The sequence below is a fragment of the Garra rufa genome, chromosome 6 (assembly GCF_049309525.1).
Source record: "Garra rufa chromosome 6, GarRuf1.0, whole genome shotgun sequence".
Taxonomy (NCBI): domain Eukaryota; kingdom Metazoa; phylum Chordata; class Actinopteri; order Cypriniformes; family Cyprinidae; genus Garra; species Garra rufa.
Window position 1 is genome coordinate 27,672,868 of NC_133366.1, and position 14,627 is coordinate 27,687,494.

Genomic DNA, 14,627 nt, shown 5'->3' on the forward strand with positions numbered 1-14,627 from the left:
CTTTTAAACCAATCCCTAAACCCTTGCAAAGTCTGACCACCCAGCAACACAAAAGGTAGCTACACGATCAGTCCTGAACCACCGCTCATGTTAAAGGCTCCTTAAAGAAATGGCTGTTCATTCATTCATTAGAGATGCACCAGCTCAAATATTTCAGAAATCCATTAAACGAATGTTCTCATCACAAATGGCAGCTATTTCAAGGCCTGACAGGTACTTCCAGCTTAAGTTTCAGAGCTGCTGCAGAAGTGGTTGATGGCTCTGATGAAAATCATTCAAATAATCCGAAAAATACATCTCAATCTGATGGAGCGTGAAGCCGAAATGTGCATTGGCCGCGACACACAGATGAAAACGCTTCCCCTCACATATCTTTACACCCAGAGTACCTTACACACAACTCTTCACTCCTCAACATTGGGAGGGATTGAGACCTCCCCCTCTCTTCACTGTCTCTCCCCGTCTCTGTGAAACAGCTGCATGTCTCTGGTAGTGTGTCCAATCACAGGGTTTAATCCCCCTCACCAGCAGACCAAGCCGCCATCAGCTATAAAAGACCCTCTTGCACCTCTTCACCAATCGGAAAGTACATATACTACTAAGCAGCCAATCAATGAGGTTCGTTTCTTTGACCTTCTTTCCACAAGCCAATAAAGTTGAGGCCAAATGCAGATGATATTGTTCTCTGATCCTTTGGTTGTGGGGAAAACACCCTCTCTTTTCGGGGGTACCGCGGGGATGAACGATATCTAGGCCTTGTATTTATTGTTTTACACTTTTATTTAATAAAGGACGGTTTTGTAAGGATGAGGATTTTAAGTGACACTGTTTTAACCCCTTAAAGGGTAGGTTATGGGTAGATTAAGAAATATAAAGTCAGAGACAGACAAATAAAGATCTCAATATGCAAAGAATGCCCAATGAAAAGCATATAATGAAGAGGAAGGATAAAAAGCGAGGTATATGTGATATGAAAGGACGCTTTCTCTTTTTCGAATCACTATGGCAGATGCATATTTATGATGCAGAGACAGAGAGAGAGAGAGAATGGGAGAGTTCTGCTAACAGCCAAGGCAGAGGCTTCGATAAAAAGCATTAAATTCTCTTTGAAGTCTTTTTTTCCTTTCTCCGGTTCTCTCTCGGTCTGTGTTTGAGCAGAGAGTCTGTGTCTCAGCAGTCTGCAGTGAGTCCATCCAAACACACAGTTTGAGAGGTGTGATGAAATCATGAGGAAATCAAGTAGGATTTCAAGAACATCCCCGCCTCAGTTTGTGTAACTGGATAATGACTTTGTCTAATGTCAGGACAAATAAATAAAACATAGCTGACTCTGCTTTAAAAAAAAAAAAAAAAAAAACTCACTATTTATTAACACTTTGAAAACTAATAATCAATTTTAAACAGTAAAAAAGAGGAATCTTTAGGATTCTTAATTTAAACAAAGTAACATTACGGTGCAAAATTAAGAAATATTAAATACTCTGCACTATATCTAGCTCACTAGAAATTCTAGAAACAAATCTCAAATCATGTAGGAATATAACGTAGGACATATTTTGCAGTGCCAGTCCAAGTGGAGGCTCTCATTAAAGTAAACGGGTATGCAGTAAAAACTTCTAAATTCCTGTACAAACTTTAAATACATGTAAAACTTTCATTTAAAAACTTACTACACTATAACAACAAATGGAGATAATGTTGTAATGCAGCACAATGAACTTAATAAACCGTATAAATTTGGCCATAGCAGCTTCAAGGTTTAACAAAAGCTCACACAACCTTGAAAAATCAAAGTGGCGTCAGATTTATGTGCTTATTATTTAGTAACTCCATGAGACAAAAGCACCCTTACCCACAATTCCCTGCACCTGGAAAAGCGCCTTTGCTGGTATGACAAAGTGGGAATTACAATCACATGCATAATAATAGCTGTTCTCAGGAATAAATTAAAAGGAAGAAGTTATTTAATACAGAGCCTTTTGTTTTAAGCTAATTAATGCTCATAGGAAAACAAATGCATGACTGTATCTGTGACATGGCTAATAATATAATTAAAGGGTTAATTCAAAACCTTTAATTCTGTCATTATTTACTTTCTCTTATTTCTGTATGCTTTTCTTATATGTCTGTGAGCAAATTTTATGATAACTCTCTTTTTTTATCAGTAATGATTATCAACATTTTTTAAAATACATTTGTGCTCTGCAGAAAAAAAAATCTTGCAGATTTTGAATGAAAAAAAAAAAAGAATTGTTATTTTTTGGTAAAACTATTAATACTACTAATAATACTGTTTATCACACAAAGACCAAGAAACGTCACTTTGTAAAACAAACACCACTTTCACACACACAAATAAACATAAGGATAGGTAAACTGGTTTCAGTTTTATATAGTTCTCGAAATGAAATGGTCCTAAATTAAAATGTTATATGTGATGAACAGCCATTTCTCCAGGGAACCAGTGCCTCGATAACTCTCCAAAGCATCCAACACAAACACACAATGTACAGTGCCTTGCGTATTCGTAAAGTATTCTTACCCCTTTATTTTTTCACTTTTTGTTATGTTGCTGCCTTATGTTAAACTGCTTTAAATTACTTCTTTCCCATATCAATCCACACTCCATACACCATATTGACAATGCAAAAACAGAATTGACACAACTTCGTCAGTTTATTAAAAATAAAAAACCTGAAATAAGTACATTGCATAAGTATTCACACCCCTAACTCAGTCCTTAACTGAAGCACCTCTACAGCCTCAAGTCTTTTTAGGTATGATGCGACATCAGCATTTGGCAATTATCTGCCATTCTTCTCCTCACCTCTCAAGCTCTGTAAGGTTGGATGGGGTTAGATGTACATTTTCAGGTTTCTCCAGAAATATTTGATTACGTTCAGGCCCAAGACTCAAGGACATTCACAGAGTAGTCTATAAACCAATTTTACTGTGTGCTTTGTTTCATTGTCCTGTTGGAAGGTGAACCATCTGCCCAAGTGTGAGGTTCTGAATACTCTGGACTAGGTTTTCATTAAGGCTATCTTAATATTTTGGTGCAGTGAGTTTTTCTTCTACTCTGTAAAGTCCCTCAGTCTCTAAAGCTGAAAAATTGGTGCTCTTAAGGTGATGAGCAGTGTTTGGTTTCCTCCAAACATGATGCTTGGAATTGAGGTTCAACAGATCAGAGAATCTTGTTTCTCACAGTCTGATGCTCCTTTAGATGTATTTTTGCAAATTCTGAATGTGTTTTCATGTGTCTTCACTGAGGAGAGGATTGAGTCTTGCCACACTGCCATAAAGCCCAGAACGATGGAGTGTTGCAGTGATGTTTGTTCTTTTGTAGGTCTTTCCTATCTCCGCATATGATCATGGAGCTCAACTAGAGTGACCATCAGGTTCTTGATCATCCCTCTAACCAAGGCCCTTCTCCATGAATAACCTTAGTTTGGCCAGGAGACCAGCACTAGGAAAAGTCCTGGTTGTTTCAAACTACTTCCATTAAGGTTAACAGAGACTACATGCTTCTGTGAACCTTTAATGCAGCAGAAGTTTTTTTTTAACTCTTCCCCAGACTTTTTATTAAGACGTGTGTGCCTTTCCAAATCATGAGCATTCAAATTAATTTGTCACAGGTTAACTTCACTTCAAGTTTAGTAACATTTAAACCCAATGTGAATGCTCCTGAGCTAAATTTAAGTGTTCCAGATAAGGGTACGAATACTTATGCAATGGAATCATTACCTTTTTTTATTTTTAATAGATTGGCAAAGATCTTAAAAACCTATATTTTGCTTTGCCATTATGATGTATGGAGTGTAGAATTATGTGGAAAAAAGAAAATTAAAGGAGTTTGACTTAAAGCAGCAAGCAACATAACAAAATGTAAAAATAAAGGGGTATGAATACTTTCGCAAGGCACTGTAGCTCACAAAACCCAGCACCTTTTTATATACTAAAAAAAAAATCACTGTTGTATTTAAGATACATATTTCTTAACCAAGGACCAAAAGAAAGTTCATAGCTTTAACAGTTTACATTAGTCATGAAAACCACAAATTCCTAAACATACTACTTCATCTCCAAGTCTACTAAATTAATCTCTAGCTGAATCAAAAAACAAACAAACTTTTTCCTCAGAGAGAGGTGCTGTAGGTTGAAAGCACTGAGGAGTCAGGCAACACATTTCAGACACTTTAGACTGAATGCTCTTATTTTATCTTTAAACGGCTTGGCAAAACTGCACACATATGAAAATGGCAGCAAAGAGAAAACAGGAGATATAGCACTTTAAAAATGCAAGAAGGCAGTGTGGGTGGAGCAAAGTGTCTGGCAAGAAGACTGAGGTTAAAAGGCTTTCTGTGGAGAACCAAAATAAACCAAAAACATGCAGAAAACAGAAAAGAAGCAAGCGAAAGGAGGCGTCACCTTGGTCAGCAGGTGAGAGGGTTTTCCTGCAATGTTTTTCAGAATCAGAGAGGTCTCCCTGTCCAGATACGAGTGCTTTAGGGTGCAGGGAAAAGACAAAGAGATTAATCAGTGCAATGATTACAGTGATTTCAAAAATGATAGAAATACTTATTTGATTGTGGTAGCATAGAAAGTGTGGAAGCATTGCCTGATTCTTCAAAATCAGAAAGAGGTGGCATTATGTGAATAGAAAAGAAATTACTGTATACAAATCACAGCAAATAATCTGCACAGATCTCTTTCTGAGAATGAACCTCTTCTGATACACTAGAGTTTTCTTTTTGTAACCAAAATGATGGCCTGTTGTGAAACCTGGAACTATCACAGCTATTCTAAGAACCAGTATTTTGAGAATGAACATACTGTGTGTACACATATCCCCTGTCGCGCACAAACACACTTACAGTACTTTGATCCAGCTCCCCCTCCTGTGAGGTGAAGTCAAGATGCCGTCTGGTAGCTTTACCATTGGCCCTTCGCAGTAAGACATGCTGGGAAAAGGGGTGGGGGAGGCAGTGACATCACATACAGAAAAGGTGCAAACATAAACACATTAATCATGCAGCAGACAATGCAAAATAAGGCATGCACAAGCAAGGGTCAATATATGCCACCACTCTTGTTGTTAAACATGTTCTGGTTTAACAGAACTGAATTTCCATCTAATCGACAGTATGCCATAGATACTATCGATTAGCACGGAAAGTCATTTTGACTTGTCCCTCAGTTTACAGAAATACACGTATACAGTGGAAGTCTATGGGGCAGATTCTGTTTTTCTTGAAGGGATAGTTCATTCAAAAATTTTAATTCTGTCATTATTTTGTTACGCTTATGTCTATCCAAACCCAAACAACTTAAATATATCTTCAAATCCCAAATGATTTTACTCATATTCTCTTATAATTTTGTGCAACAAAAACTTTTCTTCAAAAAGTTAGTTTACAAGACATTGTAAAGTAATCCATATGAACAGAGTGATTTAATCTAGGTCTTCTGAAGAGCCACGATTGCGTTATATGATAAACAGGTTTAAATTTACTCTTTTATTGAGATACAACCATTGATCAGTGCACATACACAGATCACATCAAATATAGTAATAAGGCCCTGTAAAATCGGTTTTATTTTTTTCCACATTCAGTTTTTTTTCCTGTATTAATGGTTAAATTAAAAAATATTAATCAAAAAGCATGTCTATTTAATTAAAATCATGAAATGTACACAGTGTTACAGCTGTAAAAATTGTCATCATTTGTCCCAATTCCGTTTTATTTTTTTCCCAAATTCTGTTTTTTTGTTTTGTTTTTAGTTTTATATTTTTTGTAAAAATATTGATCATAACGCATGCCTAATTAATGAAATAATGAAATGTACACAATTTAACAGTCATTTATTAATTATTAATTTATTAATTTTCTGCATTCCATTTTAATGGCTTCTTCGAATTGTAATAAATCAAAAGCATCAGTAATGAACTGATTTTATTTAAAAATAAAAAATGCTGGTAAATACTTTTTAGCAAATTTAGCAAATTCTATTTTTATGACTTGATTCCACGATTCTGCCAATGAAATCATAGGGCCCTATGGTAAACAAGCTCTACCGTACTTGCTTTTAAGCATTAGAACAAATCTTACTAAATGATGACAGAATATTATGGGTTTGGAACAACATAGGGTTGAGTAAATGATGACAGCTTTCATGTTTGGTGAACTATCCCTTTAATGGGCTTGTACTAGCTGTAAAGTTCTCAAAATGGTCATTTTATTTTATTATAGTTCTAGGTGGATGAACTTCTAGTTAGGCATTAACAGCGCAAATCCTGTGGGCGTGAGTTTGCTTCATGTAAACAATACTTTGCAGATAGTTACGTCATGTATCTTCTATGGTATCCTTGCACAAAAAAAGTTATTGGATTTATGTGAAATTTGACTTGGCACAGAAAGTCTGTAAGCAATTTCATCAGATTAGTCTTGCACGTTTGACACGTATAATGCAAGTCTTTGGCTATATTTTCGAAATACTTTTGCTGCACTGCCTTTTTGTTCATTTTACAAATTATTTTTAGACATTGTCCATAGAATTGAACTTTTATTGAATATGAATAGATCCATGCTCCAATATAAATAAAAGGTCAGTATCATTTTTAAATAACTCTGATCAAAAATTATATAATGATTTGACAATCTCTATGCATTTTATACTGTATACTGTTCCTGCAGTACCTTCATGGAGCCCCTGGGTCCACAGAGCCTTGGCTGAAAACCCTTATTTTATATTAATATAAATGACATTAGAAGCCATTCTATCTGTTACTCCTATAGAACTTTTTTTTGTGTAAACATACAATACAACAAAGATGTTACCAAAACCAACACATCATGCATTTAAATAAGTTAGATTAGCGTAACCATATAGCATAGCAGGTGTTAATGTCACACTATACTGTTTACAGTGACCATGTACAGCACACTGTAATGTCATGCAAAATTACGACAGCAAGATTTGTGCACACATTCTCTCTCACACACATAGACATGAAATTATATCACGTTGTTCCATCTGTGAACAGCGCTAGTTTACATCTGAAACCACAGTATGTATTTTTAGCTATGTGAAGTGCTTGGGTCTGTACATCCTGGTGCGGATGAGCAACGCTGCGGTTAGAAAAGTGGCGTAATAACATTTCTGTTTTATTGCACTGTCTTCCCAGGTTCTGAGTCTGACAACAGTGTTGAAGAACTATAAAAGCTGAGCGTGTGCTTGTGAGAAATTGGTTGTAAATAAGTATGTGGGCCGCCAAGAGATGACTCAGCTTTAATGATTCAATGGTGAATTCAGTGAAACCTCGATCATCACATTTCCCAAAACCACAATATAGACTTTGCCCTTAACAATAGAACAAACAACTACTATGAATAGAACTGTGTGTGTGTCTGGGTTAGAGGGAATGTTAACTGTCCAAGTAAAGAGACCCTCTTTGTTGTAAATTGTTTAGTGAATAACAGGACAAACTTTTTTTTTTTTAAATGTCAGTGACTCTTTGTTTTTTGGTAGTAATTAGACTGACTGTCAGACATTTATTCAAAACAGAATTATGACTAAGACTAACAATTTTCCCGTCTGAAGTTGCATAGACGGGAAGAGACTTTTAAATGTACAATTTTCTTCTCTTTAACACCCACATCCACACAAACATCTATATTAAGCAACTCTTAAACAATGACCCTGAACAACTGATATGATGAAGTATTAAAGTCAGCATGAAATTAGAAAAATATCAAATTTTACAAGGGATTTTTTTTTTACTCTTTGATCACTACTCTTTGAACTTTAATCAAAATGTATTAACTAGTTTTTCTGTTTTAGGAAAACATTCCAGGATGTCTCCATATAGTGGACTTCAATGGTGCTCTATGGATTGAAGGTTTAAAAAAAATCCAGTTTCAGTGCAGCTTCAAAGGGCTTTACATGATCCCAGCTGAGGAATAAGGGTCTTATCTAGAAACGATTGGTTATTTTCCAAAAACAAATTACAATATATATGCTTTTTAACTTCAAATTAGGGCTGGGCGATAATTCGATAACGATAATTATCACAATATAGTTTTTTTTTCTCGATAAAACGATAATGACAGTTCGATAAGCGCTCGATAATGTTTACGCACTATGCGTAACGGTGCGCAGGCATTTTGCAGCCTGCACTTCCGGATGCCGCACGCAGTATTTAGTTTACAGACACTGGGCTCTACAGTGCGACCATTTCACTCGCATTTGCGACTAAAAATTAGTATGTGCGACTGTAAAAAAAAATATTTAGGAGCACCATGTGCGACTGACCCCATCAGCATATTTGTGTTTGCGCTCAGCGGAGCTTCAAAGGTTTCTACGTGTTTTTGCAAAGTTGAGTATCACAGACATATCTCACAAATCCTTTCATAAATAAAGTGTAGAGAGAGTGTAAATAAAAGACTGATTGTGCAGTAAAGAGAGCATCGTTGTTTATAATAGAGCTTTGTGATATCGCAAACTAAGATGAGTGACAACTTTTAATAATTTTTAAGGGAGTTTGTAAATGAGATATTGATTTATTACAGCAGTTAAATAAACAAGAAGCTATTATTAAGTGACTTACATTGCCTGATTTTGCTCTATTTCGTCATCTAAAATAGTCACAACTGAGCCGCTGCGCATCTCCATTCAAACACAGCGGTGTTTTGTTTATGTATGAACGTGCGTTTTTAAACGAATCTAGTGAAATGATTCAATTTCCCATTCATAAAGACAGACTCTTTATTCCCGAATGAACCATCCGTTCGAACGAATCAAATGAATGATATGATTCAGTAATTAAATCAGTGTCTTGGCGCCACCTGCTGGCAGATCTGCTCAGTTATTTTAATCTTTAATATTTCTGTATTCATACATATATATATTTAGATTTAAAACATTAATCTCATGAATTTATGATTTTGATTGCACTCATGTCACCTCTGAGCCTCATTAAACATATGAAAAGGTAAAAACAAAGGTAAAAAACAAAATTCCCCTGTAAATCACTTTGAGGAGTCAAATATCACCTCGTAATAGGAAGGCTAATCTTTTATCAGAGTTGTGATTATTGTTTAGAATGTGCTCCTAAAAATTTTTAGCAAGAAAAGTAAGCGTAGAGCCCTGAGCCATTTTTTTAAATTTATATTGTAGGGCTGGGCGATTAATCGAAAAGTAATCGAAATCGACATTCAGAACCTATAATCGATCAAATTTTTCCAGGTCAATTATTTCAATTACTTTCCCTTTAAAAACACTACCGCGTGTGGAGTCACGTGACCCAGCTCCGTTACGTTACGTTATTCCGCCGACATGTCGATGGAGAGCTTAAGCAGTATTTATACAGTAAAAAGAGAAGATATACTGCTTATTTTCTACTTTTAACATTTATTATTATTTTGTAAATAAGTTATTTTGTTTCCAAAAGTGCAAGTTATTTATTTTCACTAATTTAAGAAAAATGTGACTTTTCGTTTTAAGCAATGTGTGCTTTAATTTCAGTTGTTCAACACTGATGTTCAATAAATAATCATAGATAGTAGATAGTGTGTGCACCCTTTATTCAAAAATCTCTCACTTGTAATATGTGAGCATATTTACTGTACAAAACTTGTCAGTGAACTATGAGGGCAAAAAAATAAATATCATTTAAATGTAATTTTATCAATGAATAAAATAATCGTTCATTAATCGTAATCGGGTTAAAATGTTCAATTAATCGAGATTTTGATTTTAGGCCAAATCGCCCAGCCCTATTATATTGTCAGACAGCTAAAACATTTGACAAAATGTGTTAAATCAGCTGCACAAAGGGATTGGCATGCTGAAAAGATTTGTCTATTCTTATTTTTGTTGAATGATAAATATGCTTAAAAATCACTTTAACTCTGCATTTACAGTCAGAGCCATGTTACAAGTGTTGTATCATTTTACAGTTCTTATTTTTTATAAAAACGTTTTATATATTCTATTAATATTAATAATATTGTATTCTATTGATGTTGATTTTACTAGTAATATTCTAATCTGTATTCTACCTCAATTGATCATTGTTTGGAAAGTATTTGTCATGTTCTGACAATAAACCATAAATAATAATTAACTGTCTGGTTTTTCTTTCATTCAGGAGTAAAAATCTGCCTTTAAAATTGAGAGATATAAAGATGTGACATTTATCGTGATAATTATCGATATTGACTGATATGAAAAAAAAAATATCGTGATAATTTTTTTTGCCATATCGCCCAGCCCTACTTCAAATGCTTCAAAATTGCCCTACATTGCTGCAGAAGTACTGACCCAGTGTTTACAAAGTGAACGTGCAAAGAAGGTCAAACACCCTTTACAAAAAAAAGGTAAAACAGCGATGTAGGATGATTTTGAAGTTAGAGGAAAAAATGAGATGGGAGGTTTTTTTATATACCCTAACTGTCTTGTATCCCAGATACGCATCCCAGAGCTAGACAAGGTCAGCATTTGTGTATAAATATTACTTTTTTTTAAGGAAATGACAGATTGTTTCGCTAGATAAGACCCTTATTCCCTGGCTGGGATCATTTAGAGCACTTTTAAGGTGCATTGAAACTGGATTTTTAACCTTCAATCCGTTGAGCACCACTGAAGTCCACTATATGGAGAAAAACGTTTTCCTCAAAAATATTTCTTTGCGACTAAAGAAAGAAAGGCATGAATATCTTGGATGACATAGGGGTGAGTAAATTATCAGGACATTTTTATTCTAGAAGTGAAGTAATCCTTTAAGTATATTTGATTGTGCTAAAGTGGAACTATTGCAGGTATACTACTTCAGGTACTTTAAATATCTTGCATTTAAAGAGCAGGTCATATGGGTTTTCCAATAATATCTTTTTTGCAGTTTGTAACATAGTAACATTGTAACATGTAAACAAGTCTGCAAAATTGTTAATCAAAAAAATGTATGATAAATAAAGATTGTCTCTCAAAAGAAAGAGTCGACTCTGAGCCACCTTAACGAGTCGTCAAATTTTCGAATCTTCTGCCTGTTACCAAGTAACAATGCAAGTTTGTTTTCTTTTCATTGCCGAAAGATGATAATGTGAACAATCTGTGGTTAAAATACATTTTTTCACCGATACCACAGCAATACAATGCTCGTCATTTTACCAAGGACTACTAATCTTGGCGAGTTCAACGTGGGATTCGCTAAACAAAAAGTCTGCACCTTTTTTATTTGGAACAACAAGCATTTCCGAACCACAACCTATAAGTATGATTAACACATGATGTGTGTTCCATTTTCAATTGAGTGCTCAAAATATCAAGGTTTTTGTGTGTGTGATGTGATGTATACCAAGTGCAGCTTTAGGTTTTAAGGTAAACCATGATATTACTGCCTTACTAAAATAGTTCTGATAATCGCTGCAAACCCACCATTTCCTAAGAATGTGTTGATTAATGTAGACTGTCGTTGTTCTAATTACTTAATTTAATCAAGAATGTAGACATATTTTGGTTTACAAACTATTGTTTCATCAGTTAGTCACGTTAGCACTTGGCTAAATCATCCACCATTATTGTTTTGTAAGCGTTTACAGTTAAGCAGCTAAACTTTAGCTGTGGACATGATTTGCTTGCATTGTATACAGAAAGACCACAACAGACTAGGCCAGCTAACCAATCAGAGCAGAGTAGGCTTATGGAAGGGAGGGGTTTACCGACCTTAAGCTCGAAACTGCTTCGAACGAATCATTTCGAAATCATTGCAAAATGACTCTAATATTAAATGTATATTCTGAGAAAATTGTTTTCTGACCTTAGATGCATTTAAACCTGTAATATTAGGACACTTTAAAATACCATATGACTTGCTCTTTAAAGACTGATGTTATACAGAGATCATACAACCCTTATTAATAGTGATATTAAAACAAATTTAAGGCATTTAAGGATATTAAAAAAGTGTGCACTGTGCAATAAAGAAATACTCCAAATAAAGTTAATTATAATTTAATATATATATATATATATATATGTGACCCTGGACCACAAAACCAGTCTTAAGTCGCTGGGGTATATTTGTAGCAATAGCCAAAAATACATTGTATGGGTCAAAATTATTGATTTTTCTTTTATGTCAAAAATCATTAGGAAATTAAGTAAAGATCATGTTACATTACGATTTTTTGTAAAATTCCTACTGTAAACCTATCAAAATGTAATTTTGATTAGTAATATGCATTGTTAAGAACTTAATTTGGACAACTTTAAAGGGATAGTTCACCCAAAAATGAAAATTTGATGTTTATCTGCTTACCCCCAGGGCATCCAAGATGTAGGTGACTTTGTTTCCTCAGAAAAACACAAATGAAGATTTTTAATGAAAACCGGTGCAGTCTGCCAGCCTTATCATGGGCGTGGATGGGCACCAAACCTTTAAAAGTAAACAAAAACATGCACAGACAAATCCAAATTACACCCTGCGGCTCGTGACGATACATTGATGTCCTAAGACACGAAACGATCGGTTTTTGTGAGAAACTGAACAGTATTTATATCATTTTTTACCTTTGATACACAGCCACGTCCATCTGTCATGAGCACGAGTTTGGCATCAGTTACGTCACATGTGCACGCGCTCTAGCGTAGAATACGCAAACGCCGGAAGCGATCTGTCGCATGTATACGACACTCATTGTTTACACAGTGCACAGAGATTGTGGGTATAGCGGCTATTCAAAATGGTAACAACTTGCTCGTATCCTGATTGTTTAAACCGATTTAAAGCTAAAAGATTACGTTTGCTTGCGCAAACTCATCCGGGACTTTTCACTGATTTCCCCTTATGGCGTTTGCGTATTCTACGCTAGAGCGCGTGCACATGTGACGTGAATGATGCCAAACTCGTGCTCATGACAGATGGACCTGGCTGTGTATCAAAGGTAAAAAATGATATAAATACTGTTCAGTTTCTCGCAAAAAACGATCGTTTCTTGTCTTAAGACATCAATGTATCGTCACGAGTCGCAGGGTGTAATTTGGATTTGTCTGTGCATGTTTTTGTTTACTTTTAAAGGTTTGGTGCCCATCCACGTCAATGATAAGGCTGGCAGACTGCACCGGTTTTCGTTAAAAATCTTTGTTTGTGTTTTTCTGAGGAAACAAAGTCACCTACATCTTGGATGCCCTGGGGGTAAGCAGATAAACATCAAATTTTCATTTTTGGGTGAACTATCCCTTTAAAGGTGATTTTATCAGTATTTTGATTTTTTTGCACCCTTAGATTCCAGATTTTCAAATAGATGTATCTCGGCCAAATATTGTAGAAAGCTTATTTATTGAGCTTTCATATGATATATACATCTCAGTTTTGTAAAATTTAACCTTATGACTGGTTTTGTGGTCCAGGGTCACACATATATACATATGTATATATATACATATATATAAAACTGTTAAACAGGTTGTGCACGACAATTCATGTTGACTTTATACTTGAAATACACAACCTAAAGTTGTGAGATTCGGCTTCACTCTTTGTGTGAAAGAAAGCAGGCCTGATTGAGACTATTATCCCTGTGCTGACTGACAATGCCTCTCTATCCTTTTCTTTTGTGGATATTTCTTTTCTGGTGTTGTGCTTCAAATTTAAGCCCCTCACATCTGCTTTCAGTTTTCTCTCAGTTATGTCTCACTTGGCTGAAAATTCTCTCAGAGGTTCTCACAGTGAAAAGAGAAGCATGGTCTCTAATGCCTTATAAACCACTGGTCCTCTATGGACATGCTACCATGGCTACCATCCAGTTTTTCTTAAGAGTCTGAAATCTTAAAAGCGCTGAAAGCGCCAGCTATGAAATAATACAAAAGGAAAAAAAAAATAGATTTAATATCTTGTTTGCGTGTGTGTTTGTGTTACCTCTGTGCTAGTCTGGCTTTGGTTCTGATTCTGTGACTGTGCCTCATTCTCCTGCCCTCGAATGTCCAGTGAATCCATGCTGGACGCCGAGGCAGAGTTGACGCTTGACCTGGATGAATGTCCGATCGAGCGCACTTCCTGGTCACTGACCGTACCAACTGATCCCGTGCGCCGATGATGTGTGTTAGATGGTGGGTGAGAGAGAGTAGCAGATGAATATGAACAGGAGGATGATGAGGAAGATTCGGAAGTCTGCTTCGCTGCCTCGTCCATGCTCAGGGACGCCTTTTCTAGCTGAGCAGTAATGTCATCCAGGGAGAAGTTGGAGGCCAGGGGCTTTGACTGGGTGCTGCCGCCACGTACGGTGGAGGCGGGAGAAGCTCTAGTGCTGCTGCTGGTGCTTCCTCCACTGCTGCCCCCTCCGGTGTGTTTGGCGCTGGCAGAGCGGCCTGTGGGTCTCTGTCTCGATTTGCCATCTGAGGTCTTGCTCATGGGTTTGCCAATAGTGCTGAGCTCTTGTTCTATTGAACACAAGTCAGCCATGAGGGCGTCCAGGTCCACTGTCTCACCTTGGTTAATGGCTTCTACATAGATAGAAAGAGGACAATTTTAATTAATTTAATTCAAGTGTGCTAAAAAGTTTGTGTAAATTAATACTTAAATATTGTATACTTGAGTAAATATTTATAATGTTTAAAAAATTCTATTG

At 35.8% G+C, this 14,627-nt stretch overlaps 1 protein-coding gene across 1 annotated transcript in view; it reads right to left on the reverse strand.

Annotated features, from left to right (window-relative positions):
* The window catches only part of raph1b (Ras association (RalGDS/AF-6) and pleckstrin homology domains 1b), a 78,211-nt gene that overhangs the window by 17,155 nt on the left and 46,429 nt on the right, over nucleotides 1–14,627 (reverse strand). Inside the window, exons 5-7 of the mRNA XM_073842615.1 lie at nucleotides 13,919–14,502; nucleotides 4,875–4,961; nucleotides 4,429–4,503 (exon numbers count right to left, since the gene is read on the reverse strand). Of these exons, the coding sequence (XP_073698716.1) occupies nucleotides 4,429–4,503; nucleotides 4,875–4,961; nucleotides 13,919–14,502 (746 nt within the window). The remainder of the gene's footprint in view (nucleotides 1–4,428; nucleotides 4,504–4,874; nucleotides 4,962–13,918; nucleotides 14,503–14,627) is intronic.